This window comes from Convolutriloba macropyga, unplaced genomic scaffold (genome assembly GCF_964194025.1).
Source record: "Convolutriloba macropyga unplaced genomic scaffold, txConMacr16.3 SCAFFOLD_3132, whole genome shotgun sequence".
Classification (NCBI taxonomy): Eukaryota; Metazoa; Xenacoelomorpha; order Acoela; family Convolutidae; genus Convolutriloba; species Convolutriloba macropyga.
In genome coordinates, this window is record NW_027451350.1 from 215 (window position 1) to 26773 (window position 26559).

General features: G+C 35.7%; 1 protein-coding gene across 14 annotated transcripts; it reads left to right on the plus strand.

The window, feature by feature from the left end:
- Window positions 1–1010: 1010 nt before the first annotated feature.
- On the plus strand, window positions 1011–26559 carry LOC142356596 (uncharacterized). Of its 14 annotated transcripts, none has more exons than XM_075408460.1 (4): window positions 1011–1189; window positions 21771–22980; window positions 26259–26300; window positions 26389–26559. In XM_075408460.1, exons 2-4 carry the CDS (start codon window positions 22783–22785, stop codon window positions 26449–26451), a joined length of 303 nt encoding a protein of 100 aa, XP_075264575.1. In that variant the 5' UTR covers window positions 1011–1189; window positions 21771–22782; the 3' UTR covers window positions 26452–26559. The 14 variants fall into 14 exon arrangements, with proteins under 14 accessions (XP_075264575.1, XP_075264577.1, XP_075264586.1 ...); XM_075408462.1 differs by having other exon boundaries at window positions 1011–1151; XM_075408471.1 differs by having other exon boundaries at window positions 1011–1151; window positions 21834–22980.

A 26559-nucleotide genomic window follows, 5' to 3' on the forward strand; every position in this document is an offset into this window, starting at 1 on the left:
GTGGTTCACCACGCGAATTGGTTCACATTATGTCGTTTCTTTCGATATTATAACAATTTTGCCGAGCCATAATTTTCAAAAAAAATTAATGATACCGATCATATGAAACTTCGCACACCTTGTCAGGGCATGGAATAACGTGAGATAACATGTACGATCTTTTCGATTGCGGTTCGGTTACAATTTCTTGAAACCTTTGCAAAGATCTTGCATGTTTTTTTTTTAATTTATGTTGTCTTTATTTGAAATCTGGTTAGGATAACATTAACATATTTCATGTGTTCCCTTCACAGGAAAAAAATGAATTCTGTTATATCAGTAATCATATTATTGCCTAGATGAACTATTTCTCTTTTTTTGCGGTTTTATTTTACACAGGCTGAAAAAGTTGTAATTTTCCACTTAAAGAATTCAGTCGCGACATTTTAGCCCTCTCATTCGTACTCGATTATCTCAATATTTCAACCCTGCGTTTTATGAACAATTCAAGCTCAATTTAGAATGGGAAAACAATTCCTTTCCTCAGCATCTTAGGAGCTGCTTGTTTTTGTCTCGAGCTCTATCTCAACAATCCAGGCGTCGTAATAGTCCCCTTGTGTTTATTGCATACTCTATCAATTTTTGATGACCCCTTTCAAAAACTGTTTCAGAACTGTGACGTCATTCTCGTGACGTAGCATATATATGTGTAAGCGTATGTGAGAACAAATAGTGTTTTTTTGTGTTAAAAACGCGCAATGTAGAATAAGCGATTATGTATCTTGAATGAGGTTATTTTAAATTCACAGCTATTTTCAAAAAACATGTACGCGAGCTCACAATTTCGTGTTCAAGAGCAGGAAAAAACAAAGAAAAGGATTTCGCGTTCCATTTTTTCATAAAATCTTTCCTAATAGGAAAATAAAAGCGGCGTGGAACCTTCTTTGCAATTGGCCGAGAACAAAATTATGTTTTAAAGTATATTTTGCTGTGTTTTATTATTTATTAAGAGCTGCTTGTCATTTGAGAGCGTGCGCGATACAACATTTACCACTCGCTCCCAAGTTTTGACATAGGTATACAATAAATTTTAATTTCCATCAATTAATAATAGTCCTATACTCCTCTCTACCATAATGCTGAACAAATTTTTACCGACCCAACCGATATTGGTACAAACTATTATTATATGTTGCGTGAACGAATTCAGGTTTGTTCAGTTCGCTTGCTAAAAAACCCTCAAAAATTTAAATGGCCTTTCAGATTTAAATTTATCCTTTTTACCTTGAAATGTTTTTCTCTAATTGGTAAGTACCCAGGCTTACCACCCAGAGTATTTCAGTACTGAGCCTGCATGTTTCAGTGTTAACTTGTAAAATCAGTACTGAAACAGCATATTTACATTTAAAAAAATTGTCACAACGCCCAAAAAACAGAACAACCATTCAGAATGTTTTGTATAATTCCATTTTAAAATATCGTGATTTTGAGACTTATAAATACTATGATTTATAAATCATGGCAGAAAACTTTGATACATAAAAAACCGCAAAACTTAAAAAACCCAAAAAAGATCGTTTTTGAGCAAAGGTAGATTGAGTTATGTGCATAAAACGATCGTTATTGAATCGCAACTAGTAGGTTCAGTAATTTGCGCAAATCGATTTGAGACACCGATGCTCTTACCTTAAAATCTCTTGAAATATTAAAGCTTGAAAATTTAAGATGCGGAAAAACAAAATTGTCATAAAATCATGTAAAAATCAAGAACCGATATTATGTCCAAAAATTATTTCATAACACAAGTAAAACGTTAAAATTAGCCTTAAGGTGCAACACTTCAGTCATAAAAGTTAAAAGAATAAATATTTTCAAAACTTAAATGAACAAAATCGAAATTAAACATTAAACCAAATCCAAGAAAGATAGAAAAAAAAGAAAACAAAAATACGTGAAAAAGGAACAAACAAAATTTATGCTTTAGTCATAATTTGCTGACAAATTTTACAATTATGTGCAATTAAATTGTACATAATTTGCAATCAAAGAAAACAATTGTACTTGGCGAAAACTTAATGTCACAAATTTCAGATGAAAGATCATTTTTTAACTTCCCTTCCACACTATATCTTGTAAAACTCGTACATTCTACTATTTTATACAATTAAAGTGTACATAATTTGCAATCAGAGTGTTCAATTAAACTTTCCGAAAACCTAAGATCACAAAATTTGGATGAAAGACCATTTTTCAACTTAAAAATCTCAGTTGGTTATTAGTTTTCAAACAAACTTTGTCCAAATTTTCATTCTGGGATTTTAATCAATACTGAATCATCATTATTTCAATCATTTCAGATGTTTATTTAAATAGTTGTTGACAAAATACTTCATGAAGAAAAACCAGAAAATCTTAAAAGCATATAAAATTTTATCCACAAACTTAATTTATTGACACGGCACAATTCCTCAGTTTACTGCTTTTGAGACAGTAAACTAGCACTAAAACCGACTATCCGTCCCTTGAATAAATGCCATTTTATTTGCAACTAAAAAAATTGGGAAGCTATAGCTTTCAATTTTTTTACCAGCAGGTTGTCCAAACCATCAGTGAACCATTCATTAGAAATGATCACTGCGTTGTCAAATATTGAAACAACTAATATTAAGAAATGATAACTTCACCAGTAAGACTCGAACACAAAGAGGACAGATGAAGCCATTATTTTGACAAATACACTTAGATCTCTATGTTGGTTCTGATTTGGTAAAAGTTTTTTCATTTTTAACATAGTAGGGACGTCGATATAACTGATCTTCTATAAACGAACCTGGCTTTGCATGAACCGATCATTTGTTAACTGTCAATCGTAACTAACTGTATTTTGGATCAAGAGAATTCTTCCCGGAATTTTGTGGCAAAAAAAATCAGCGTTGAATCAGTCTAGGGGCTTCCTGATTTTTCATTGGTCAGTACTATGTTTATACCCCAATTTACACTAGCTAGTCTTAATTTTTAAGAAAATTGTACTGCAGGAAAATTGGTATGTTCAACTTAACTGCCACCAACGAGGTTTGATTTATAAGCGACTCGAATTTCCGTGTGGCTACCTGTAATATTTCTTATGCAATGCAACGCTTAACCACTAAGCCAAATGGGCTTTCTGTTAAATAGCTACAACCTAGCTAAAAAATAAAGAGCGTGTATGCTTCTATAGTATAAAATGTATGCCAAAAGGTATACTGATCAGACTTAATTTTGGCACATGAGTAGTTCTCAGACTATAGTGTACAATTAGTATCATTGACACCAACATAATCATAATTTAAAAAAACTCCACCTAAAAAAACTAATTGTTCTGGAGATGCAATGCTTCATTACTGATTAAGTTTTTACACTTGAAATGTGCTGGCATAGCGCTAAAATTTTCTGAGACTCAAATCCCGGTTTTTATGAAATTGAAAAAAGCCCACTTTTTGTCTCCAAAAACTACTTCAGGCAGTCTTTTGATTTATCAATGTAACTGTTGTAGTTATTTGCTGCTGCGATGGCTATAGAGATTGCAAAAATAATATACTTTTAATGAAAATAATTTGCCACAAAAACTTGCAGAGGAATTTTATAATGTCCTAAGTGAGAGAAAAATTTTAGTAGCAGTCCACTTTCCAATGTAGGAACAAGTTTCCAGGCTACTTTCGCACTATTTTGGAATTTGAAATTTAACGTTGTTGATCCTTGTTGATGAAAGTTAATATAGCAATTGTTGTTTGGCTTTTGCACAGAATCTTCTCAAGCTGTTGCAAATTTTACAAACTTAAATCTTTATAAATAAAATGGTCCTTCTCTCATTGACTTCAACAGAAACTGTCATAAGATAAAACTAATTTTTATAAAGTTTTCCGATGTCAGTCTAATAATATAATTTGACAAAATAAAACGACTGTTGTTGAGACTAAAATCACAAAATTTGAGAAAAATAAACCCAAGTGGAAAATTAACCATTTGATTCGAATTTTTAGTTAATGTCGTGGTCTCGAGCACGAGTAACAAGAATTTTAATATTTTAATAATTGAATTCAAAATGACCTAAATGTACAAAATTTCACAGGTATTTATAATCCGTATCAGTATGAAACATTACAGATCCAACTAGATATAGATAAACTGATATGGGTTAGTTTACATCTGAGTTGTGAACAAGTTTTTCCCCTTGCCATATATGGCAAGTACTAGTGCAGTTTTTTGCACTTAACACTTTGTTCTCCCTACCTGAGAACATGTCATTTCTATCTACTGGGAGGGTCGGAGAGTTGGTTTCTGATCATATCTGGTGGTGGGAAGGTCGAATCTATCACACAAATTTATGGTTTATGTACTCTGATAAACTTGTGATATGAACCAATTTGAATCGACGATTCAAATTAGAAGCCATTATTCAATTTGACTTCACCAAACATCAGGTAAGAAAGTTTTCTTTACATATCGAAGTTTTAACTTAAGTTGCTAAGTTCGCTACTTCTCGATATATCACATCCTCCCTCCTTTTTTAAGCAAGTTTGTAGGAATAGCTTCTCCAAATCTTTCTGGTTGTTTTTTAATTCTGCTTGAAGTTCTCGTGGCCACTGAAGGTTGTTCCCCTTCAACTACTGAGGTTTCTGCAGAAGAGTTGGGTGATGCGACGTCTATGTCGTCCCTACTGCTCTCAGACTGTGAGTCAGTAGATTCAGTCTTGATGTCGTCAGGTTCCAACCGTGCAATTTGGTTGTCACTAACAAGAACTGTCTTGTTTGAATTCTCCCGCTGGATGAACGAAGTGTTCATTCTTTTACGGATATTGAAAGTAGCTGGAACTGTTGGTGAACTGTTCGTCGTTATGAAGAGGACTCGTTCACACAGATCAAAATCAGTCTTATTTTGCGTCCCAGTAGCAGTTCTACAGGAGTTTTGCCCCGCATCTTGGAAGTGTTCCGATGTGTCATCAAAGCCCGCTGTAGGAAAGCGCCAAATGACACATTCAGATTTGGACTCCAGGCTTGAATAGACCGTTTCACTGTTTGGACCGCTCGTTCAGCAATCCCATTTGCTCTTGGATGGTAGATGGGAGATTCCATCTTTTTAATCCCAAGTGATTCACACCATTGCTTTAAGTCACTTCTCACAAACTCAAGACCATTTTCTAAAACTAATGTTCTTGGTATCCCAAATCTTGCAAAGATTTGACTCAAGTACACCTTCACTGTTTGTGAGGTTCTATTTCCCACAGGGAAGGCTTCTATCCAACCTGATCCCGCGTCCACTATCACAAAGATATTTCCTTGATACTTAACGTAGCCCCAGTCCATGTGGAGTCTTTCCCAAACTTCAGCTTCCGGCCAAGTAGATACTGTTTTCCCCAGGCTAGGCCTGTTTTCGTGGCATTCCTTACATTTACTAACATATCGAAGAACATCTTGACTGATGCCGGGCCACCAAGCCATCATTCGAACTGTTGTTTCAGTTGCATTTTTGCCTGGGTGAGTCTCATGAGCTTTGGCCATCACCATGGGTCTTAGTTTGGGTGGAATGAAAGGCACAACTCCTCAAAAGATGATTCCATTGTGAATGGTCAAGGCGTCTTTCTGTTGTTCAAATCCTTTCTCTGCTTCTGAGCACTGATTCCAGATGCCGCTTTTTATTCGTTTGATGACATCTTGAAGGAGTCGATTCGATCCCAGCTCAGTTTTGATGTCTGACTGGGTCATCAGGTCGGATTGGACGAAGTAGATATTGTCAAGAGCAAAGCAGACTCGATCTTTGTCATCGTCATCATCAAAGTCTAGTCTGCTCAGAGCATCAGCGTGGGGGATCTGTTCTCCGGATGTATACTTCAATTCGAAGTCAAATCCCATCAACGCTATCGCCCATCTTGTAATTCTTGCTGATGCTGTTTTCCGAATTTCTTCGTCTGGGGCGAAGAGATATTTGAGAGGTTTGTGGTCAGTCTGTAGAGTGAACCTTCTTCCGAGTACGAATTGTTTCAATCTCTGTTTCTGACCACAAAGACGATTGCAAGTGCCTGTCGCTCAATACTGGAGTAATTTTGTTCGGCTTGTGACAACTTCCTCGATACGTAGATTACAGGATGTCCTTCTTGTGAGAGTACCCCGCCTATAGCTTTCTCTGAGGTGTCTGTTGTCACGGTTGCTTCCTTCGTCAAGCTGTAAGGCTGTACAAGAGGGTTAGCACATAAATCGTTTTTGATGTTTGCAAAAGCATTTTGCTCTTCCTTGTCCCATCTGAATTCTTCTTTTCGAATTTCGTTTAGGGGTAGCACTTTGATTGCAAAATCCAGTATCATTCGACCATAAAAAATTGCTAAACCTGCAAAGGACTCGAGTTGTTTCATATTTGATGGCAGTTTTGCAATTTTGATTTTCTCATCATGTTTGGGATCGGGTGCTATTCCTTCTTTGGAAACAGAGTAATCAAGAAAACTTACGCTTGAAACTGGTTTTGAGATGGATTTCTTCTCATTGATGGTGAGTTTTTTTCACGTAGCGGACTCTTGACTGCAAGCATTCGTTTCTCGTACTGATCCTTTGTTGTTCCATATACCAGAACGTCGTCTTGGAATATGACCACACCCTTGATTCCTTTGAAAGTTGACTCAATGCAATTCCGGAAGATTGATGAAGTTCTTTAGGCCCTGAGGAAGCCTGCACATCTTAAACAATCCTTGCGTTGTATTGATTGTGCATATTTCGTTTGCATCCTCGTCCAGCTCAATTTGATAGTATACATCTGATAAATCAATTTTTGCAAAATAAGAGGCCCCATGGAGATTATGGAAAATGGTGTCCATGTCTGGGATTGGATAGTCCTCGTCCACAACTTTGCCATTGATGTGAACTTCGAGGTCCACGCATAGTCTCAGAGCTCCATTTATCTTCCGCTGTCACACTACTGGTGATGCATTTGAAACCCCACCATCACATGTTAGTGATCCCAGAAGCGTCAGTTGATGACCATCATAGGCCTCAAGACGTCTGCCTTTCCCATTTAACTGAGGTTTACCAAGCTCAGTCCAGATTAAGGATGATATCACGGTGCTATCAGCACCGGTATCAACTTGCATTTTTATTTTATGGTCTTTTACTGTAATGTGCTCCCATGTCACCGATATGTTAAACACGTTTTCCCGTGTATAGTACATTCCTATCTCCATTTCGGATGATGTTTGACCAGGCAACTTACCCTCTTACTCGGAGAAGTTGTTGTGCTGGTCAGACTTACCTCACTTAGGCTGGGTTTTACTTCTGCACATTTTTGAAAAGTGCCCCACCTTTTCACAGGTGTTACATTTCTTGTTCAAGGCCGGACACGGCTTGCTGTTGTGTGGATTACCTCCAAATCTAATACACAAGTTACCATTGCCTTTATTGCCAGTGAACTTTTCACTAGGTTTTCTGAAGGTCTTTTTGCAGTTGTATCCCACTTCTTCTTTTATTAAAAATGGTCTATTACCTGTTGAGGAACTCGCAAAAGCCATTGCTTGATTTCTGAACTGTAAATTTTCTGTCATTTCAGACAGAGACATAGTTGGCTTAGTTTTAATGCCGTCTAATAGTCTTAATTTGGCCTCAGGGTCTCTTAAACATGAGATAAATTTTAATTTCACCAATTCCTCCTCAGGGTTGGCTACTGTTTTAAGTTATTCGAAGTCTCAATAACGTGCTTTTTCTCTGAGGCGCGCTAGAAAATCGTCGTCAGATTCTCCAACGCTTTGGACAACGGACAGAAATTTAGCCCTTTCTGCCGTTACTACTCTCTCCTTAGGTGAAATATAGTTTTGAATAGCTAGTCTGATCTCTCTAAAAGGAGTGTCTAACAATTTTTAGGGCTCATAAAGCTCCTAAGTTAGAGAAGTGCGTCCTGGCCGCATATACTAAGAAAGATATTTGTTACCTGTAGATCCACGATCGTACCGTCGTTGTTGACTTTGTCTTCTTTCTTCTCCGCGCGACATTTCGCCATAGAAGACAAGATCCACGCAGTACAGGATTCAGCATTCTGCAGATCCAAGGTTTGTCGGTCGTTTGGTGGTCTGGACACCATTGTCGTGCTCTCGAGCACGAGTAACAAGAATTTTATTGTTTTAATAATTGAATTCAAAATGGCCTAAATGTACAAAATTTCACAGGTATTTATAATCCGTATCAGTATGAAAATTTACAGATCCGTCTAGATATAGATAAACTGATATGAGTTAATTTACACCTTAGTTGTGAACAAGTTTTTCCCCTCGCCGTATATGGCAAGTACTAGTGCAGTTTTTTGCACTTAACACATTGTTCTCCCTACCTGAGAACATGTCATTGCTATCTACTGGGAGGGTCGGAGATTTGGTTACTGATCGTGTTTGGTGGTGGGAAGGTCGGATCTATCTCACAAATTTATGATTTATGTACATTGATAAACTTGTGGTATGAACAAATTTGAATCGACGATTCGGTTCAAATTAGAAGCCATTATTCATTTTCACTTCACCAAACATAAGGTAAGAAAGTTTTCTTTATATATCGAAGTTTTAACTTAAGTTGCTAAGTTCGCTACTTCTCGATATATCACAGTTAATGTAGAAAAAATATAGCAAACTGACATCAAACATCAGATACGCTGAAAACCGAGAAAACTTATACAAAATTTGTATAACATTACATCTCGGATGAAATGAAACTCGAAAATCAGTTAAGTTACTATGTTTCACCTCTCATTAGCTTTCAATAATACTCATTGTAACTTTTTCAACAATTGTATTGAGTGGCTAAATATGGGTGAAAAAAATTTCTATGTTTTCAGTATTTGAAAAATAGATTCTTTTCAAGACGAAATATCGAAAATTTTAATAAAGAATCAATTGTTTAAACATGAAATTAGCAAAAGGTTGGTTTATTGTTGGTTTATTTGTGAGCCTGTGTGTTTGAAGTGTTGATAATACATTCAAATTTACATGTTTTCAACTCGAAAAAAAAACTCATTCGTAATTCTTCTGTAGCGTATTCCATTAAGCAAAATTAATATTCATTATTTTATCATCAGTCGTCTCTTACATCATTATTATAGCATAGCAATCGGATTCGAGTATCGTTGTTGGTGACAAAAAATGTACAATTGACATTTTTTGATGGACACTCGCTATAAATGGTTCTTTCCCTATCTTAATAAACCCCCCCTCCCCCCTCCTCCTCATTACACAGGTGAGTCATTGAGTCGGAAAGTATGAACCCCGGTGGGTTTATTGGTCAGTGAGTGAACACAAAACTATATTGTCTTCAATCCTCAATTGTCAATTCAAGTATTTTCCGGTATTGATTTTGTGATTTGTTCACACCAATTTTAAAGAGTTTTTTTCTTGAATTCCAAAACAAGTACAACAAAGAGCAATAGCTTTAAATCATAGACAGATATAAAGAAAGAGAGGTTTGGTGTGTGGGGGTTGTTACAAGTTGCGTTGCTGGTACCATAGTTGTGGTACAGTATAAATTTGGGATTCACTTGACCAAGGAAAAGATGGAAAGGGAAGAAGGAAGAGCAGTTCAAAGGAGAGGGGTTGAAAGACGCCTGGCCATTTTACTTTTTCAATTTCCAGTCAGCTGAGACAAATTACTTTTTAATAAATCATCAATTCTCTCTTTCTCTCACATCACATTCCCCCCTTCACTCCGCTTCCATTCTCTGCTTCCATTATTTCTCTTCTCCAATATTCCCACTTTCCATCTTGTTGTTGTTATTGTTGTTCTTCTTCTTGTTGATTTCTTGATTTCTCTGCTCTGCTTTGCTGTACTCTACTTTTCGTTCTTGTTGTTTTCTACTTTCCTGTGAAAACAAGAAAACAAAGCGAAATGTATGTTTTGGAAAGGTAGGTTCACTGTGGAGGTGTGAGTGCAGGGTAGTTAGAAGGGTGGGGGGGGGGGGGGGGGGTAAGTAAATCGGGTATACTTTCATACAGGTGTTTATATATGGTAGTGGAGTGCTTGATGAAATGTGTATATTTCAGCATTTGTGTGCTTGCTTGTATGTGTGTTTGGGGGGGGGGGATATTGAATTTTGCTGAAGTACAAAAGTTGAATCCGTTTTAGTTTTTCATTAATTTTTGGGCAAATTTCCTCCTCCTCCTTTTCTTTTTCTCGAGGGCTGAACAAGTGAACAAATGGAGTGAGTGTTTTCTCATTCAGAGCCCATTTGCTACTTTATTCAATAGTGCTCTTCATATAAAACACCATTTTGCTGAAGTAAACCTATTCTCAAATAGCTGAAAAGTATTAAAAAGACTGTCTAAAACGTCTGAGCATTGAGGCAAAAATAACAAGTTCAAATAATTTTTGTAGAGAAAACGGTCTGAAATTATCAGTATAATCTTTGAATATGGGTCTTGTTGAGTGTCGCCTCATTTTCACTTAATAAAGCTGAAATTTGAAACTAGCTGGCTAATGAGCAAATTAAGCTGATCGAGTGAGAAAGGACTGGTAGGTAAAACTTCGAAAATTTAACGTAAATGTAAATACCTAATAAGTATTGTGATGAATTCAAGAACTAACGAAAGCTCTTAAATTTTTGTATCAGATTTAATACGATTGGTTTCTTACAAGCCCTGTGGTTAGTAAAGAATTATCTACAATCGTTCTATATGGGTAACCAAGCTTCCAATGTCATCAATCGAAAAAGTAGAGTTAATGAAAACAGTTCAGAACTTGTCGATATCTTTAGCTTCAGCCAATCAGATACGCAGTTAAGATTTTTAGAACGACTTTTCTAGTAGTATAAATAGAGCTATAAAAAAACAAAAATCAGAGAAATTTGCAATTTTGGTCAAAAGTTCACATACTTTGTGTTCTGAAGCACAACTGTTGAGCAAAAAATTACTTCTTACTGGTACTTGTTTCCATAGAAAAAAATGTTATATTTTATATTTTCAAGTTTTCTTTCTAGGGAACAGAGCTCCAAGTGAAGAGAACCTTTGCAGAAAAAAACAGTGTGGGCTTTTCTAACTGGCCATACCGTAGCTGAAACAGTTTCAGCCTTGTCTTTGTTGAAGGCAATTGACAACAAAATTTTTTTGTGAGACTAGAAGATATTAACTACAAATCACTTCTTGTTTGTCAACAAGAATAATTACCTGACCTAATTACCATGCCCTGAACATTTTTTTCAATTGCCAACAACTCCTTTGATGAACTCAAACTTTAGCAAATCTTATTGTGAATAGGTTTTTAAAAGAGTGTTTGAACATTTTAAGTAACCATCAAAACGAAGAACGATTTACAGTAGAGAAAAGCAGATTTCGTTTCGTTGATCGACCACAGCGGTAATTGAGGTTATTTTAATTTGGGTAGAATTAAGGAGATCGTCAAAGTGTTTTACGTTCTGATTTGATGAGTGATTGTGCGATGTAACAATCGCGTTCACAAAAGACTCTTTTTGAGGACCGCTCCTTTACAACAGAACGGAAGAGTTTTTGAAGGCAATTGACCACAAACAACTTTTTATAGTCAACTAGAGTATTGCAGTGAATACACAGCTACCGTGGTTAACATCAAGTGTTTGTTGTCAATTGAGTGGCTGAGACACTGGACACAACTGATGTTCCGCACGGTTGAAGCAATCAAAAAGGAAATGGCCAGCGCAATTGAAGATATGATGACTACCTAGATGAAGATAACAAGTGTCTGTCAGTTTTTGTAACTGTGTTATTCGAATAAAGGAAGCTATTACTCGGTGAGATCCATTTAGCAGTTTCAACAGGCTGCTAACACTTGTCGCAGGCGTTGAAGAAGGAGAAAAAATGAACTCAACCATCGTGAAGTTATCTTAGCAAAAACCGTTTGTCGAAGAATTGAAATCTCTAAAAGCTGAAGATTATACTGCGAAAAGTAGAAAAATGCTGCAGTTCTTGCTGATCGCTGATAGAGAAAAAATACTCATGCCATTCGCCGAATAGTGAAAAGTCAACCTGATTTCAAGGCAATCATCCAATTTTGATACATTGTAGACATCAAACAGCTGAATAATTTCTTGCGAAGTGAGAACAAGAACAAACAACATGAAGGCACTGAGCATGAAATAAGGATTGAAAAAATTTAGAAACAATTATTATATGCAAACGAAATGCTTCCATGGTCAAAAAAAGAAAAATTGTAAACTGTTGAAACAAAAAATGAAGCACAAGTCTACTAGCACAATTTGTAGCATTAAGAACAATAAGATACATCAACAGTTTTGGCAAGTGTCAAATGTGACTACATCACCACCTGTACTGTGACAATTTAGAAGAGAAAACAAAAGCAACGATCGGTCTGTCTCATAAGACGCCTAACTGTGCGACTGGTTCATATAGAAATAGTGACCATTTTAGACAAAAAAAGTTCTCCCAATGCAATTATGAGATTTATTGTGTAAAAAGCCTACTAAAAATTATAAACATATAAATTGGAACATTTTTGCCGAACAAGAATTCACAGATTACATTGCCTAACGGAACCCACAAATGAAAGAAGCAAATCTGAATCAGTAGGGAATTAGTTGGAAGTTAAACTCATCCGCTGAACATCACTTTGGAGGAGTATGGGAACGATCGGTAAACGGGAAATTGTAGAAAAAAGTTTTGCATTTTTCGGATCAGAGCAGTCATCGAGGTCGTTTTCTCAAATACGACGTGGGTAACAAACCTTGAACGCCCGACTTATGACCTGGTCAGTGCAGATGTTCATGACTTGAAGACATTAATTAGAAATTGCTTATTGTTTGTCAACAGCAAATTTTACTTGACCGAACTACCGTGCCGGAACTTTTTTTAAATTGCCAACATCTCCTTTGACGAATGTGGTACAATAGTACATGCTAGTCTGGGGGCTATTAATTTGGTGCAGCTAATCAAGTTCATTTTAATTTAAATCAATTTAGTTCATTTTCATTTACCATTATTTCATTCATCATTTAGTTCTTGTTCTGAAGATCAAATCTTATGTTTTCACAATTTTAATTTTGTTTACATCCCGTGTATGATATCTTTTGTCTGTTCATGTTGTCTCGTGATTTTAAGTTGCCGCAATTCGGAATGTAGTTTTGTTAACAAATTGTTGATCAGTTTTAGTTAATCTTAAATTGGAATCATTCTGCTCATTTTCTGAATTCAATTTAGTTGTCTCTCTCTTAAACTAGATTCCGCTCTGCAAAAAGCCTTAATTTAAACAAGATACAAATTAAGCGTATTTCGATCAGCGAAATACCCATTCAAAAAGAGAACGAACTTTCGCTCCACCAATTCTACAATAATTCTGTATTCAGAATATAAATTCAACAAGCATCAAAATTAAGTGTCATTTTGCTCCGCGAATTAACCCATAATTTGGAACACTAAGTTTGAATTAATCGGCACCGCGAATCAACTCAACCTACAGATTGCTAATCTGTACGACATGGCGCAGCCAGCTCGAGAGTAGCGAAAAACACCACTGTCGATAGAACCATTTTGGGAACGTCCAACGTCGGACCCACCAATCAGATGGGAAAAATGGCGGATCCAGGTCAAATTTGCGATCCTCGCATGTGAGAATATCACCCTGGACACGCTGTTAGAACCGAAACCTACGACGGTTCGACTACCAGTGGAACCAAAGTACGGAACGGCGATTGAAGACTCAACATTGGAAACGGAGAGAGACCGTCAGATACGAAACAGTCAATTGAAGTTGAATTGGGAGTTAAAATGTCAAAGGTTAACAGAAGCGGGAGTACTATGCGGGGAACGCCATGGAATCTTTGCGACCAAAAATGTGTGTCTCTCCTATACCTAAGCATTGGTACAGAGGGAAGACGTTTGCTAACACAAAAATTTCCTCATGACAATATCTATGACCTGTCTACCTTCAAACTTTGTGAGATGATGGAGATCGATTTATCCGTCCGCGAAATATCACATTCGATCGATATGTGTTCTTTTCTCAAAAGCAGAAAAAGGGCGAAACAGTAGAACAATTCTACAGCATCTTGAAAGAATTGGCTGAAAAATGTGATTTTGAAAATCGTGAGGAGGTAATCATCAGGGACATCTTCATCACAAACATGTTAGATGATGATATTCAACGGGAACTTCTCCGCGATACAGTTGACCCAGAAAAAGCACTCAGTATTGCAGTCAATATGGATATGGGCCAACAGAAACAGCAGAGAATATCATTCAATAACAGTGCAACTGGCAGTACAGTAAACGCAATACAATCATTCAATCGATTTCATGGCGCGAATGTGCGTGAAAATCAATCAGGCAGAACAGTAGTGAACCGTGCATCAGTCGGACAATGTCGTGGTTGTGGTCAGTCTTGGACACCAACGCATCGCCAGGTTTGCCCGGCTATGGGGAAGAAATGTAATCACTGTGGTTTGCTCAACCACTTCGCAAAGGTATGTCGAAGAAAACTTAACACTGCACGAAATACACAACAAAATAATCGTATTAATAACATAGAAACTGCTGAAACTACAGATCAAAATTCAAGTCAGGAAAGTCAAAACGTTAATTATATAAATTACAACGAGCAAATTAATTCCGATTATGATTCTTCGGACGACAATTACGTTGCGACTGTAGAAAATGTTAATTCACCGCAAGCAGCACTGAAAAATATGATGATAACGATCGGAAATACAGATTGCGATTTGCTTCTCGATTCCGGCAGCGGTTGCACTATTATTATTATGTCGCTTGCTAAAGAAATAATGTATAACTGTCCGCAATCACAATGGTCAGAGAAAAAACCATTAGAACTAAAGTCTTTTTCTAATGACATTGTAAAACCTCTAAGCGCTTTGAAAACGCCAGTTCGATGCAACGATTGGAAAATCCAGAAAGCAAAAATTACGGTTGTAGCTGATGGTTTCCGACCAATTCTCGGACGAGACCTTTTTGATCAATTAGGCATTATAATATCGCAGAAACCTTGCCCGATTGTAGAAGTCAATAACATAGATCAAACTTGTGCGATTATAAGGTCGTTAGCAAAAAAATTCCCAGAATTGATCTCACGAATCGGCAAATCTAAACATCACACGGTTAACTCAAAATTTCACAAAAATCATCGAGTAACACATCAAAAAGGAAGAAAAGTGCCAATACATCTTCAACCGAAAGTAAAACTTGAACTTGAAAAATTTTGCTAAACGAAGGACATATAGAAAAACTGACTAATTGCTCTGATCAATTTTTTATCTCTCCAATAGTCATTACAGTGAAAAAGGATCAGTCAATCAAAATAGCACTAGATTCCAAAATTCTAAATAAAGCTATTTACAAAAACAAGTATCAAATGCCAAACATAGACTCGCTAATTCGAACAATTTCACACACACTGTCAACGGCGCCGCAGAAAATGCTTATTTTACAACTCTTGATTTGCAGTACGCTTATAGTCAACTAAAGTTACACAGTGATACGGCCCGCCATTGTAACTTTAATATCGTAAGCGGAGATATGACTGGCACATATCGCTTTAAAACTGGATTTTACGGTTTTACGAATATGCCAGCTGAATTCCAAAAAGCTATTGATTGCACTCTCGCAGGTCTGGATAACACTTTCTGTTTCTTGGACGATATTTTGATAGTGAGCAGAGGTGGAATAGAAAAACATCTCGATTTATTACGGAAATGTCTAATAAAACTAGATCAAGAAAATCTCCGAAAATATCTTGCAAAATGTCACTTTGCAAAAGAAAAAATCGAATGGCTCGGACATAATATTACACAATCAGGTGTAACTCCACTATCAAATAAAACGTATGCAATCGGAAAATTATCAGCACCTACAAATCTTAAGAAACTTCGATCGTTTATGGGTTCAGTACACCATTTAGGAAAATTCATTCCAAATTTGTCACAACTATGCTACCCACTCCGAACTCTGCTTAAGAAAAATACAAAGTTTCTCTGGACAGATGAGCATGAAAAACAGTTCCCATTAATTAAAGAACAAATTGCGAAAACTACCGAAAACAAACATTTTAATCCGGAATTAGAAACAAGAATTAAATGCGACGCTTCACGTAAAAGTCTGGGATGTGCATTAGAACAACGAACACCTAATGGTTGGCATACAGTAGCATTCGCGTCACGATTCTTGAATTCGGTTGAGGACAGATATAGCATAAATGAGCTCGAACTTTTGGGTGTTCTCTGGTCCGTGGAACACTTTAAATATTATTTATACGGCAAACCCTTTACTGTAATTACTGACCATAGGGCTCTTCTCTCATTCATGAGATAGAACAGATCTAACAAATCTTATAATAGTCGATTGACACGTTGGGTAGATCGATTACTACCATTTGACGTTTCAATTGATCATCTCCCCGGCTCAAAAATGGGATTAGTGGATTAAATCTCTCGCGACCCGCAACAAAAAGTTGTTAATATATCTACCTATGACGAGCAATTTATAGTAGCAAAATTGGATGTAATTAAACGCGGTGCGAAACGCTTCTTATTAAATGCAGAAAATTACGTCGATTTCGCAGCGCGAAATCCGCTTACAAAACGAGCCTCAAATAATCCAAATTCCTCTAACAAATTATACAGTGAATTCGCACCGTGAAATCCAGAATATTCTACAATTACGAATACTGATAACACAATTAAGAATTAACACCAAATAACTTAAATTCTAATATTCAAATCGAGACAGCTAACATTCCTCACTCGCTTTTTGCCTTGAATCGTTCTACCAAACAGTCGCTACTCGAATTAAACAATTTCCAACGAATCGCCAACAAATTCAATAAAGTATACATGATGTCTCAATCAAACTCCGACGATGAAACTTTGATGCAAGTCAAACAATCGACGCCCTCAAGAGTACGATTTGCAGACGAAGCAGGACCGTCATCAGCCCAAGCAGTACCCGCGACGCCAATCACGCCTACCACTGATACGACAACAGTCACTTCGCCTTCAGTAGCTGATCTTTATTTGGACTCCTTCAATTTCGCTCTCTCAAAGATCTTTTCCAGTTCCCTGGTGGCTAGCCTTACAACTAAGGATGCGATTCTGAAAGAGATACGAGATTTTATCCTGACCAAAAATGAGGACCGATGCAAGCAGATATCACCCTATATACATTCCTTCTGGAAAGATCTACATGTTAGGAATGGATGTGTCTGCATCGACGACAGGATAGCCCTTCCCCATGCCATCAAAGACGCATACGTGGATGCCATCCACGCAACTCATCATGGAACATGGGGGATGACCGATATGGCAACTCACGCGTGGTGGCCATATATGCACAGGGACATAGCTACTAAAACTGCAAAATGCAACCCCTGTGTCAAGAATGGTAAAAATTTAGAATTTATTATACCTGCTAATAAATGGGCACCATTAAAGTTATGCAAAGTTCCATATGAAGAAATTCAAATTGATTTTGGAGGGCCAATTTATAATGGAAAAAATCAAGAGATTTACTTTCTTGCATGTCTTTGATCGATTTTCAAAATTTCCAACAGCAGAAGTATTTGATAGAGCTAATGCAGATAATATTTTGAAATTTCTTCAAGAATATGTTTTGCTTCACGGTATACCCCGTACAATTAGATTGGATCAAGTTCGATGCCAAACGGGACAACAAGTTAAAACATTTTGTAGTCAAAATAACATACAGTTAATCGAAGCTCCAATACACGATCACAAAGCAATTGGCTTAGTTGAAAGGCTAATACAGACAATCAATAATCGCTTAGCTTGCATTAAAACGGCGGCGCGAAATCAATTCAATGTGAAAGCATCAATTAATTCAATAATTTATCAGCTCCGAATATGCCGTCAAAAGAATACTAATATATCGCCATTTGAGGCACATTTTGGTAGAAAGGCGAATGCTCCATTAAGTAATATAACGACTAAACCGGAGCCAAAAAAATCTAACCTACAAAAATATTTTAAATAAATATTTAGATTTGAAGACTGTCCGATGGGATGAACTCATTGCTGATGAAAATTGGAACAATGACGGACGCAGCGACACAGAAATTGAGACGAACAAAGACAGGCTGAGCAAAGATGCGACAAAAAGAAAAAATGAGGACCCGTACAAGGAATCAAAAATAATTCCCCACCCAGACGTCGGACAATCAGTACCACGCACAGAAGCTTCATTAGAAGTAAAACTTGCGAAAAGGCGACCGCGTACGAAACGATCAAAGAAAAAGCCTTGATGGCCTATACGACGCGTTGGCGCCTGGATCTTCGGTTGTAAAAACGGATACATTTACCTCAGTCATTAAAGAACCAGGAAAGAGAGACATAACTATCAGAAATTCAGACTTAGCGAAATTTGGTACAAAAGCCGAACGTCAAACCGAACTACAGGTCTTCGCAAATCGACCACCAACGATACCAACAGGAAAAACAACCGAGGAACTGATCAGCCATCACGCGAAAGAATTAAGGAAGAAGCTAGAGAGAGGAAAACGCATGAAAAACAGAAAATTAGCCGATGATGTCAGTACAGTTTCTTCTATACATTCTAATGTCACACGCGCTCTTCGGGTACGAATGCCCACTAAACCAAAAAGATCGATAATAACAGCACCGCCAAAACAACCCGCCGAAATAAGAATTGATTTCGCGGTGCTAATGGAGATGCCATCTACTTCAATTGTTATAGCGGAGCCACCTAGCAGACCCAAACGTAAAGCCGCTACAAAAGCCTCAGCTGCATTAATTCCTTTAAAACGAAAACGTTCAATACCCTCGGTTACCGAATCAGATGAATCCGTCACATCAGTACAAACTTGTCCCCCTACAACATCCAGTCCTGGTGTAATTGCGAGAAACAAAAGGAGACAAATCATCAAGCGACAACAAATCCAGAATAAATCGATAATCTCCGCCATACAGACAGCTGCAGCCCAAACCCAACAAAGCGAATCTGACTTTACAGTCGGCCCATGTTCACCGACACAATCGTACCCTACACAATTCTACGTCTCGCCCAATTACGAAGGACCAGAATTAGCGATGACAGTCGGCGAAGCCGAAAGATATTATGAATGCGAAAGCGACTAAAACTTAACCAAAAACTGTTGACATTTAACAAATGAAACAACTCTGATTCAAAACATTATAGTATTAATTATTTAACCAGTACATATGTTATTAATTTTCTGATAAATAACTTTGTCATTTATTTTTGTCAAGGGGGAAATGTGGTAAAATAGTACATGCTAGTCTGGGGGCTATTGATTTGGTGCAGCTAATCAAGTTCATTTTAATTTAATTCAATTTTGTTCATTTTCCTTTACCATTATTTCATTCATCATTTAGTTCTTGTTCTGAAGATCAAATCTTATGTTTTTACAAATTTGATTTTGTTTACATCCCGTGCATGACATCTTTTGTCTGTTCAAGTTGTCTCGTGATTTTAAGTTGCCGCAATTAGGAATGTAGTTTTGTGAACAAATTGTTGATCAGTTTTAGTTAATCTTAAATTGGAATCATTCTGCTCATTTTCTGAATTCAATTTAGTTGTCTCTCTCTTAAACTAGATTCCGCTCTGCAAAAAGCCTTAATTTAAACAAGGTACAAATTAAATGTATTTCGATCAGCGAAATACCCATTCAAAAAAAGAACGAACTTTCGCTCCACCAATTCTACAATAATTCTGTTTTCAGAATATAAATTCAACAAGCATCAAAATTAAGTGTCATTTCGCTCCGCGAATTAACCCATAATTTGGAACACTAAGTTTGAATAAATCGGCACCGCGAATCAACTCAACCTACAGATTGCTAATCTGTACGACAACGAACTCAAGTTTTTGCAAATCTTTTTGTGAATAGATTTTTAAAAGAGTGTTTGAACATTTTAGGTAACCAGCAACACGAAGAACTATTTACAACAGAGAACAGTTTTCCAGCAGAAGATCTCGTTTCGTTGACCGAAAACAGCGGTTTTTGAGGATATTTTAATTTGGGTTGAGTTAAGAAGATCGTTGAAGTGCTTTACATTCTGATTTGATGAGCGAATGTGAGATGTAACAGCGGAGTTCACGAAAGACTCTTAGTGAGGACTGCCCCTTTACTACCAAACGGAAGAGATGTTCTCACAATGAAAAACGAGTTAGTGACTATTATTATTACGTGGAGAGCGAAATTAAAGTGAAATTCATACTCCAACATCACCAGTCCAGTTTGCGCTGCAGTACGAATAATGAAACTGATAAATTTTCTCACATTGTTTAAAGTTGTTGTGCAATGAGCCGTGGTATTAGTACAGAAAATACGACAATTGTTCTATACGAAGAAACAAACTTTTCATAGAAAACTGTTCACAATCCCTCGATATACATAATTACAGCCTACCAAGATGCAATTTTTCCGGTAAAACCACGTGATAAGTAGTAGCAATTGAGCTCGAAAAATAGATAAATCAGTGAAAATTGATTTTTGTTGAAATTAAACATAAAGAGACAGTAGCGTTTTTTTATTTATTAGTGCGTTTTTTTTCTGTGAATCATCGTAGTGATCGCACAGTTCTACTTCATTTTGACCTATTGGACAAAGAATGAACTTCGATTTTCTCAATCATTATTTATGAAGAACAATGTTACTATGTTAGAGAAATTTTGTACGAGATACACCGCCAGTTTTTGCTACTGGCAAAAATGCGCTGGTATTCAGTTTCAACATTAGTAATTTTGAAGACAATTAGGAACAAAAGTGTTTGTTAAGAATATAGTTTCTAATTTTTATTGAATTGCCATTTTTTGGTCCTACTGCTTAACAACTACTAAATGTAGCGCAGTAAACTTTTGTATATCTCTATCGAGTCATAGTGCTACATTTTTGTGATAGAAGTTCCCGATTTTGTGTTCAGGTACCAATTTCTAACCAAATAATAAAAAAAATGTTGATTGTTTCAAATTGGTATTTTTTATAATCTGAGCCAAAAAAATTTTGAACAGAGAAGCTGAAGAATTGCTTACTGGAAATAAGTGAGGTTCAAGTAATCCAACAATAATCTACAATATAGTGGATAATAAAGCTCACAAAGTTTAGCTGCAGAAATATAGTATCCGGACAGATTTAAAACTACTGAAACAAACTGGGCGTTGTAAAGCTTTCCTATTCATTTATAGGAGAGCATTTAGTGGATAAAACTGCATCCATTTTTTTCTTGCTTGTGATCAGAGTTATGCCAGTTAAATTTATAAAAAATCATTCAAAAATTTATACTGAAGAATATGTTTCTTACCGATATTTTTGCACAAAATTCGAGCCTTATAATTGTGCGATTTTTCGGAATTAACTTAAAATATGGTTGAATTTGAACCTTAGAATCAACTTGCAGCAAAAAGATGGTGAAAAGAATGCACTGGTAATAAACGGCTATAATGAAATTTCGGTGCATTATTTTTTTTCTTTGGCGTTTCGAACTTTTTAAAATTTTTTCTGAACGTTTCTTTCCATGTTTTTGTAACTGATCATCGTAAGCAAACAACAATAAACATAAATTGTAATCTAGTTCTGAATCAGGTATGTAAATGTACAAAAATAAAATCTAACTTTTCAGCTATAATAGGTCTCAAATCAGGCTCAAATTTTCAGTCGTGAGATCAGCCTTGAAAATGAGAATTTGGTTTTTATGATGAACAGGTATTCAGAATACTTTAAACAAATATTAAAAAATTCCAAGGCGGGGAGGGGGAGGGGTGACACTTGCAAGTAGGGAAGCTACTATATTTATTAATTTTTCCATGCAAGATTAAAGCAGACTAAACGAGAGACAGTACTAGTTATAATAAAAAGTGATTTGTACCATCGCAGTTGATTGTTTACTTGTTTACGCACCAGACGAAATTTGATTGTTTATTTATTATCCCCTCTTAGTTAACCACACTATAATCCCTAAAAGAAGCTCCTTAATTTTCCTTGGTGACGTATTATTACTCACAAAACAAAACGCGTCGCTAGATTTACATTTTTCATTATTTTTTTTTTTCATTTTTCCCTGCAATAGTTTTGATTGTTATAAAATTTGAATTGTAAACAACCCTTGAAATTTTAAATTCAAATTTTATAATTTACGTCGACAGCTCATTTTTTATTCCGACTGGTTGTTGTATTACGTTGCGGAGATCAATTTCTCAATTGTGTAAATTTAATAATTATTTATTTTTTATCCAAATTTTATAAAGTTATAATAATTGTTAGCAAGGAAAGATTCATTGTTACCAAACATTTCCATTAAACAATTTATAACAAGTCGTATTTATTTTTCAAAGAATCTTTCAAATTTTGACCTTAACTTTTGATCTCATCATAAAAATTGTTACCGCGTAACAATTTGATTCAAATAATAACTAAAAAGCATATATACCTGTATTTCTCGTTACTTTGTTCTTTTGGTCGCTTTTGAACTTAACTTTTCACTTTTCTATTTGCAAAGACAAAAAGACAATTTGTATTTAACTAATCGATTCTCGCATTTAAAACCGATCCATTAAGCTACACGCTCTCAGTATTAAGAAAAAGCGGCAGCTCAGTTATATAATTTACTACATTACAAAATACAGAGAAAAAGACATTATTCCTTTTTGTTTTTTGTTGTTGTTTACATAAATACCGCTAAAAGAAGGTTATTGCCAATTGTCAATCTAAAGAAAAAAAACACGGTGCCAATACCAGCAGAAATAAGCCAATAAAGAGACATTATTAGAATTGTTTATTTACCACTACCTGTTTTGTTTTGTTTTTATTGTTTTTTGTTGTCATTATGTCACTTGACGAGACAAATGGTGGGGTGTCTCTGTCGGAATCGAATGGGGGAGGTGCGACGGGGGACCAAGGGGCACCAAAGCGGTCGAAAAAGAAGGCAAAGAACACGAAATTGGAACCTCAGGTCACATTTGATGAGAACGGGCAGCCCATTTACCCCGCTGATATGTCCGAGACCGACAAAGTTATCTACCAGGTATGACTACAATTTACTACATCTATCCTCCCACGTTGGGATTGTTTGCATACATTGACAACACTTTCCCCGACATTCCTTTCTGGTAGTTTTAGCCTTTTGAATGTGGCGTTTTCCAGAACTTGCATGCTGATCAGACCATTTTCCTGACTTTCAATGCGCTGATCAGACAATTTTCCTGACTTTCAACGCTGATCAGACTTTTTTCCTGACTTTCAACGCTGATCAGACACTTTTCCTGACTTTCAACGCTGATCAGACTTTTTTCCTGGCTTTCAACGCTGATCAGACACTTTTCCTGACTTTCAACGCTGATCAGACAATTTTCCTGACTTTCAACGCTGATCAGGCAATTTTCCTGACTTTCAACGCTGATCAGACAATTTTCCAGACGTGGTTCAATGATCAGACCATTTTCGATAAGTTTCCCCTGACGCGACTTTTGTCCAGACTTTGATGCGATGATTACATTCAATAACATTTAATTTTAGTGATATTTTAACCCGTGTCCCGGGTCGAGGAAAAATTGGAAAAATATTTAAGATGAGCGGTGAAAAGTTGTTTTTGTCACCACAAATTTCGTACATAATTTTGAGGTCAAATGCGGTGAAATTATGTAATTTCAACGCTACCAGGCGATAAAATTTTTTTCACCATTTTCGGCACTTGCTTTATGTAATTTCTTCGCATTCACCGCTTATCTTACTAATTTTTCCGCATTCACCGCTTTTCTTACATAATATTGCGTTGAATGGCGTTGACACCTCGGCCCGGGGTGGTTTGAATCAACTTCTGATGACACGGGTTGAGACACGATGGCTAACTTAAAGAAAATTACAAGTTTCTTTGCGGCTGATAGTTAACTTGTAAGAATTTGCAAGTCAGTTGTTTAACTTGAAAGAACTTACAAGTCTGATTTTATTTTGTAAGAACTTAAAAGTCTGATTGTTACCTTGTGTGTTTCTTCCAAACTTCACTATAAGAGTAGAAATAGTGATTTTATTTCATTTACATCTTCAGATTTTATTATGTTATTGATTGGTCTGATAATAACATCAAGAATATATGACAATTTGGATCTTTTTCGTTTGAAACGAATGTTAAGGTCCTGTAAATTCGTATGTTTCTTAAAACTATTGCTGAGGAATGCTATAAGGTTTTATAATTGTGTTTGAAAATTCTTTTTACTGGTGTATCGTTTTCTTGAGCTATTTGACGTAGTCATGTAGAAGACAAAATTGAAAACATCCCTATTATTATTACCAATTCTTAAGAATGACAATCTGCGAAACATCGGGAAATTTATAAGGACTGGAAAACCTTTTAAGAAAGGTCTCTATCAGAACCAGAAACTATTAAATTTCTCGATGAAAAACATTCCGCAAAAAAACTCAAAAACGAAGGGCCAGTTGTCTAGCTGTATCAGATAAAGTACAAAATTTAAGACGGTCGTCACTAAGTTTATGAAATTATGAAAAAAATTGTTTGGTAATGTGAATGAAAAATACAAATAAAATACAATTCTGAAGTAGTGATAGAAATAAATCTCTCTTATTTTAGTAATCCATTTTGTCTAATAACATCTATTTCTAAATGTCAGCTATCACATTTCGCATTTCGACAAAAATTGCTGCAAATAGTGTTTCGTAATAGAAAGCTGAGAAAATTTATCCACTAATTATATAATTTTTATAAGCTATATAATGCAGCTACAAATTTGTGAATAATATTCTCATCAAATGTGCAGAAAAATAAGAAAAGGTTGGTATTTTCCTATTTTTCGCAGCTATTTTTCTAAGGTGAATTTCAACGAAGTTCAGAGATTTTGTGGTAAATTGTGTCAAATTAGCAAAAGAGCAACTTCAAAATGTGACGATGGACTGTTTATTTATTTTTAAGGCACCTTTTATATTGGTTGTTAGCAATTGAACATTATTTTTTCAGCTGTTTATCCATTATAAACAACAACGTTGGGTACGGTGGCGTTTTAGAAAACTTGATTTTAAAATGAACAATGCTTCGTTCAAACAAAATGATCATCCATTAATTTTATTTTTTTACATAAATAATAGCCATCTGGAATTGCTGATGCGGCTATTAATTAGCATCTACATTTTTGACTGCTTCTCGTTGTAACTATTTTGTCATAGCGTTAACTGACTTTTTATTCCAACCTATTTTATCACATTGGTGATCTAACTTTAGAATTCACTGATTTTAGATGGTCTGATAGTCGTCTGATCTTGATTCAAACGGAACGGAGATTTATTCGAGTTTAAATTCTCAACTATTTTGTTTGTTTTTTTTAAAAAAATTTTCAGAGAAATTGCTCTTAAATATAAAAAAACACTATTTGAGGTTTTGCAAATTTTTAAAAATACAGAAATAAAAATAAAAGAAATTTGTCTTTACACAGAAAATTGAGAAAATTCTCCTGAAATTGGACAAAAATTAATTAAGTTTTTGAAAAGAAACCCTTTATGGAGAATATGTGTATAAAGTTTTGCGCTGATATTACAACTCATTGATTTACAAATCGAGCACACAAAGTCGAGGAACAGAAATCAATCTCATTAGATAAGGAAGCTTGGACTTCAAATTGACGTCTATACTGATGTTTTTCTGACGATTTTTTTTTGTCACAAATTGATTCGGATAACTATTAAGTAAAGAAAAAAATGTCATCTTCGCCAATTGTCATTTAATTCTGGCTTTGAGCAATTATTTTGTTGAGGATAATTTGCAAATTCTGCATTAATTTCACGGTCTAGAATTGAGTATGATCTAAGAAGTCGACATTGAAAATTTTTCAAGCTGCTAGGGGCAATTTTAATCGGAACACTTGATGTAGTTAATTTGCTTTCGTGTCATTGATTTCTTTCGCGTGGTTTCTTTGCAATAGAGATTTGTCTTTTTTTTAAAAAAAGTGACAAAAATGTACAAGAAACTTTAAGATAATTTTCTTGTGTCGAAAAGTTGGAGGACATCTTTTCCAATAATGATTTACCTTCTCTTTTACAAAATTCTCCAAAGCAAGGGTCACGTGGTTTTCTTGTATGACACAGAATGACCCCGTTTTCGTATTTGACAGTCTGCAAATGGTCAAATTGCTGCATAAGTTAGGTTATTGCATTAATGTTTGCATTAACAAACAGAAAGAAACAAAAATTAGAATGAAATTAAGTAGCAACAGTAGAAAAATATCAAGCGCTTCTTTTTTACCTAAAATTCTAGTTTCTTAAATAATCTGTAGTTTTGTGTAAACGTTTTTGTTTTAGTCAATGGAAAGCACGAAACGGATGGTGGCCTTATGTGAAGAGGTAAATTAGAAACTTTCATTTTCACCATTTGAAAAATGACAGCACAGTTAAAAGTTCTTAATATAATAATTGTTCACTGATTTTTCAGAGCAAGGGCGCGGCCATCAACACTTTAGTCAACTTGGACGATCAAGGAGGTATGTTGAAATAATCAATTTATGTCCCAGTCATAAAATACCGGCAATCAAAATAGACTGAACTGCAAGTCATTACATGAAAAACTGTGTCCCGTTTTTTCACCCCTATTTATTTAACCCCC